General features: G+C 35.5%; 1 protein-coding gene across 1 annotated transcript in view; it reads right to left on the bottom strand.

Moving 5' to 3' along the window:
• The window catches only part of LOC107703564 (ankyrin-1-like), a 95,705-nt gene that overhangs the window by 15,956 nt on the left and 74,676 nt on the right, over nt 1-5,073 (bottom strand). The window contains exons 32-38 of the mRNA XM_016506243.1: nt 4,994-5,048; nt 3,821-3,975; nt 3,435-3,646; nt 2,414-2,618; nt 2,039-2,135; nt 1,169-1,397; nt 815-943 (exon numbers count right to left, since the gene is read on the bottom strand). Of these exons, the coding sequence (XP_016361729.1) occupies nt 815-943; nt 1,169-1,397; nt 2,039-2,135; nt 2,414-2,618; nt 3,435-3,646; nt 3,821-3,975; nt 4,994-5,048 (1,082 nt within the window). The remainder of the gene's footprint in view (nt 1-814; nt 944-1,168; nt 1,398-2,038; nt 2,136-2,413; nt 2,619-3,434; nt 3,647-3,820; nt 3,976-4,993; nt 5,049-5,073) is intronic.

The following is a 5,073-nucleotide window of genomic DNA, read 5'->3' as shown; positions in this document are numbered from 1 at the left end:
GTATCCCCCAATTGTAAGTCGCTTTGGATAAAAGCGTCTGCTAAATGACTAAATGTAAATGTAAATTTTCATGCTAACTTGACATAATAAATTCTACATAAACTATTCTTCTTCGTCTTCTTATAATTAATAATAATAATAATAGTCCAGATAATATTAATAAATATTATTATAATAATCAGTCATGATTATTATAATAATATTCATAAATATTATCTAGACTATTACAATAATATCCTTTCTTGTAAAATAGTAAAAAACATTTTCTGTAATATTTCTGTTATCATTTTTACTGTTATCTCCTCTCCTGTGACCCAGTGTCACATTATTAGATTTTCATAATAACTTGTAGTAGCAAAAATATTTGAAATTACATTAATGTAAAAATATACAATAATGTGAACCTGAAGCACTTTGAGTTCACAGTGAACAATATAAGGAAATTGCAGTGCAAAATGCAAAACCAAGCCATATTCTGGACAGCTTACTAATTATGACACACTCTGGGGACGCACTAGGCCATATTACAATTTTAATTTAATTAAACTTAAAGTTAACTGTTACTGAATACATGTGCAGCCCTACTGAAGACATTAGGGAATACATAAAACAGACAAGATGATCAGACAAAGTGGTTAACAATGCTAACACACACACACAAGAATGACACACTCAATGACACAAATATGTGTAGGTTGAAAATAAAAAGCAAATTATTGACACAGGGAAGTTGGCATGAACTTCTCAGCCTATATTTCCTAAGAAACACTCACAGACAGACAGAAATAAATAAGGGAAAGACAAATGAACATACCTTTACGGAGACAGGTAGCCGGTTGTCTCTGAAGGCCTGGAAACTGAAGCTACGGGGCTGCTGGGTGGCTTTCCTCACGGGCACCAGGTTTCCGGAACATTCTAAGTGTAGCGGCATCCCCTCCATCACCTGTGGGTGGAAAAGAAAGGAGAAACAAAAGGAGAGCAGTGAGTCAGACGGAGTCAGAGACTTAGCATTAATGCAGTGAGTTTTATTTTTGTACACATGCACGTGTACACTGCTGCATCATAAACATGCATTTCATTATTTATATCTTACTGATCCCAAACTTTTGAATGCAGTGTATATATACATAGATACCACATATATATATATGATTTGATGTTTGCTAACCTCAATGTCCCTGCTGCGGGCCACTTCGGAGAAGTTCTCGTGCAGCTCAAGTGTTTTGTCTATTTTGTCATCGGTCATGCAGTAACAGCGCAGACGGCCCTCTCTGGCATCGTTCATCTTAGCAAATACCACAAATTTAGCCATGTACGGAACTGACATCAGCTCACGGTACAGCAGGTTGGCGAAGGTCACGGCCTCCGCCGTTCGTGGACAGTCCGCCAGCCAGAACCTGCAGCGAAACAGAGGAGAGATGCACGTACAATAGAGATCAGAAAACAGGGTCACAAAAGACGACAATGTTTACTTGTAAATCGCATAAATACAAACGAGTGACAGTTCTATGGGTTGTAGTGGTGGCTATCATGAATCTGAGCAAGAATGAATTGTAATAGTGATGACATTGTTTACTTGCTCACACTGTCTGTGTTGTAGCAAACGCTTCATCATTTAATGAATTTATGTTGCAATTATCACTAGAAAGTGGATACGAACAACAAAACAAAACAAAATAAATGAAATAAAATTAAACAAAAAAACAAAACAAATCAAAATAAAATTGACTATTTTTTTAAAGATGGTAATAGCAGTAATAGTATAGAGAAAAAAAAAACAGAAAAAAAAACAGAACAAAAACAAAAAAAAACAAAACTAAAGTGCTGAGATTTGAGAATAATGTGCAATCTACATACTATAATTTTTGTGGCGCAGTGCTATTTCAGCACATATAGTGACTAGTTAACACATATTGCAGGTAGTTAGTTAATAAGATGCATATTTTTGTGCTAAAATACAACGCAATTCACAAATTGGTGCAACTGTTTAGTAAATTCGCCCCTGGGTGCTCTATTCTTGCGTGCTTTTGTGTCTCACCTTGCGGACACATTGGTGGTGAAGTTGGCACAGTTGTGGGAATACATAAGCTTGGTAGTGCCAGTGATGTCCTCCCACTGAGCGGGAGCAGTGCCACCTGCAGAAAGTTTACAGCTTTTTATAAAACCCTTTTTTTTTCTTCTTCAACCAACACCATCTGGAATGAACTTGCTGAGTCTATCTTTATCCCAGTGTCCCTCTCCAGGCAGGACACCAGTCTGTTTCAGCCTTTTCCAAGCAGCTTGGCAGGGCAGCTACATCAAATCTGGCTGAGGCTGAAAAAGACTGGCATCCAAGGCAATCTGCCTTTCTCCAAAACATAAATATCAATTTCAGACAATGTTTACTTTGAAACAGATCAGGACCGGACCGTACCAATAACACTGCAGAGGAGGCGGAGGCTAGTAGTGTCTCCTTCGCCGGCATCGCGTGTACTCTCCCTCCAGGATGGAGGTAAAGGGATACGCAGTCCAATTGGTCGGTGGAATTTGCGTCGACGAGGCTCCACTGTCACAACGGGACTGAATGTGGCCTGGTTTCCTAACTGCCGAGTCAGCAACTCATCAGGGATTGGCTGGGCCTGGGTAGAGACAAGAGGAATAGAAATAAAGTCACAAAAATGTATAAATCATTTATTGCTGAAATCATTCTGTTATTCTCTGATGAATTTACAGCAACCTTGAAACAATATTTTTTATTCATTATTATATTATTATAAATAATAATAATAATTATTATTATTTCTCCTACAATACATAATTAACAACTTTATGAACAAAGGTCATCACCTATAATCACATTATGAGTGGTGATTATGTGCAAGTTCAGTTTGAATGGGCTTATGGGGCTGTAATCATATGTGACCCTGGACCACAAAACCAGTCTTAAGTCGCTGGGGTATATTTGTAGCAATAGCCAAAAATACATTGTATGGGTCAAAATTATAGATTTTTCTTTTATGCCAAAAATCATTAGGATATTAAGTAAAGATCATGTTCCATGAAGATATTTTGTAAATTTCCTACCGTAAATATATCAAAACTTAATTTTTGATTAGTAATATGCATTGCTAAGAACTCATTTGGACAACTTTAAAGGCGATTTTCTCAATATTTTGACTTTTTTGCACCCTCAGATTCCAGATTTTCAAATAGTTGTATCTCGGCCAAATATTGTCCTATCCTAACAAACCATACATCAATGGAAAGCTTATTTATTCAGCTTATTTACTATTTGATGTATAAATCTCAATTTTTAAAAATTGACACTTAAGACTGGTTTTGTGGTCCAGGGTCACATATATTCTGTAAATTCTTTATGAATCATAAATTCATTATTGTGTGCTGACATTGCTTCACTGCCATTCTCTACATCCTAAAATGTCCTGAAATTTCACCTGTAGGCCAAGTCGGACCCTCTTAGTGACCGCCGTGTCAGGGAAAATGGCCTGGACCTGGGGTACCAGCTTACTTGTCAGCTGACCTCCCTCCGGACCTATAAGATCGCTCTCCTGCTGGACACGTGACACCACAGCAAAGTAGAGAGGGAAGTCTGTGGAGATGATGCGGCGGATTCTTTTCTTCTCCAGCTCCTCCTGACTTTCCAGATCTGATGAAGGCACCCAGAGAAAACAAGGTCATATATGTCAGTCCTGCAGAAATTGTTGGTGCAGTGTAAAGTGATATGTCATTTGTCTGCTAGCACCTCATGCTACATAACTGAAAGAGAAAATAAAACTATAAAAGGCTTATGGGAATTCGTCTCAGTAAAACCTAAGACTACCTTCATCCATGCCATTAAGGATGGTTTCTAGAACATCATCACCATAGCGGTTTCGATGCTCTTTCCATACAGAGCCATTCTCACTTCGGAGAACCACTAGTTCCCGATCACCTCGGCTCAACGACGCGAAATAAGGGATCTCCACTATCACTGGCCTGAAAGGGATGATGGGAAAGCGCAAAAGCAGTTGTTATTGTATTGTATTGTTCTTTCAGTGATTGATAGGAAAAATTCAACTTGGCATAGCAGCACAATAGAAAGAAAAGAAGAAGAATATCCAAGAAGAATATACATTTCATAAATCCCTAACAATACATAAAAATAATATAAACCATATATAAAAATAATATAAGTAATATAAAAATGTAGTAGAATAGCAGACATTAAAATAGGTCAATTAAATGTACATTATATTATAATAATTATATTATTATAATTATTACATGATATGATATTATATTATTATATGATTTGTTATTACTGAATCTGAAAAGATCTTTATTTGACAACTAGATTCTGAGTGAATACAGTAAGATTTATTCACAAAAATTCTTTTCATTCTGTATTTATTGAGTTCTACTATAAGCGCTACAAAAAATATTTTTAACTCAGTATTTTTTGTCTAGTTTTCAGTACATATATCGAAACATTCTTAAATCAAGACATATCAATATACAAATTCAGATTTGCTTAAGAAGTCTTGTTTTTTGAAAACATTTTTTTGTATCAAAATTAAGTGAGTTTATGCTTAAAACAAAACAAACAAACTAAAAAATCTGCCAGTGGGGTCAGAAAAATAAACTTAATTCAAAGAGAAAACAAGTTTATTTTTCTTGCCCCACTGGCAGGTTTTTTTTAATGTTTTGTTTTAGCATAAACCCACTATTTTGAGAAACTTACTTCTCAAGTTAATTTATCTTGAGTGTTTAGATATGTGTACTGGTAAATAACACAAAAATACTAAGAAAGAAAGAAATACTAAGTAAGAAAGAAACAGAATATATATATATATATATATATATATATACTGTATATATATATTATATATTATATTTTATATTTTATATATTATATATATTATATTTTAATATATATATATATCATTAAGGAACCAAATTAGCAGATCCAGAACGGTTGAAGCATATGCCATCCTCATTGTACACAGACCCTTACCCCAGAAACTGCATACTGGAAGGCCCTAGAGAGATAATACGAGACGCAAGTCCCTCTCCCTCCACGAGAGGAGGTGGGGG

The sequence above is a fragment of the Sinocyclocheilus anshuiensis genome, unplaced genomic scaffold, assembly GCF_001515605.1.
Source record: "Sinocyclocheilus anshuiensis isolate Anshui unplaced genomic scaffold, SAMN03320099.WGS_v1.1 scaffold330, whole genome shotgun sequence".
Taxonomy (NCBI): Eukaryota; Metazoa; Chordata; class Actinopteri; order Cypriniformes; family Cyprinidae; genus Sinocyclocheilus; species Sinocyclocheilus anshuiensis.
The sequence above is the reverse complement of the archived record's forward strand: the minus strand, read 5'-3'. Positions and strand labels throughout refer to the sequence as shown.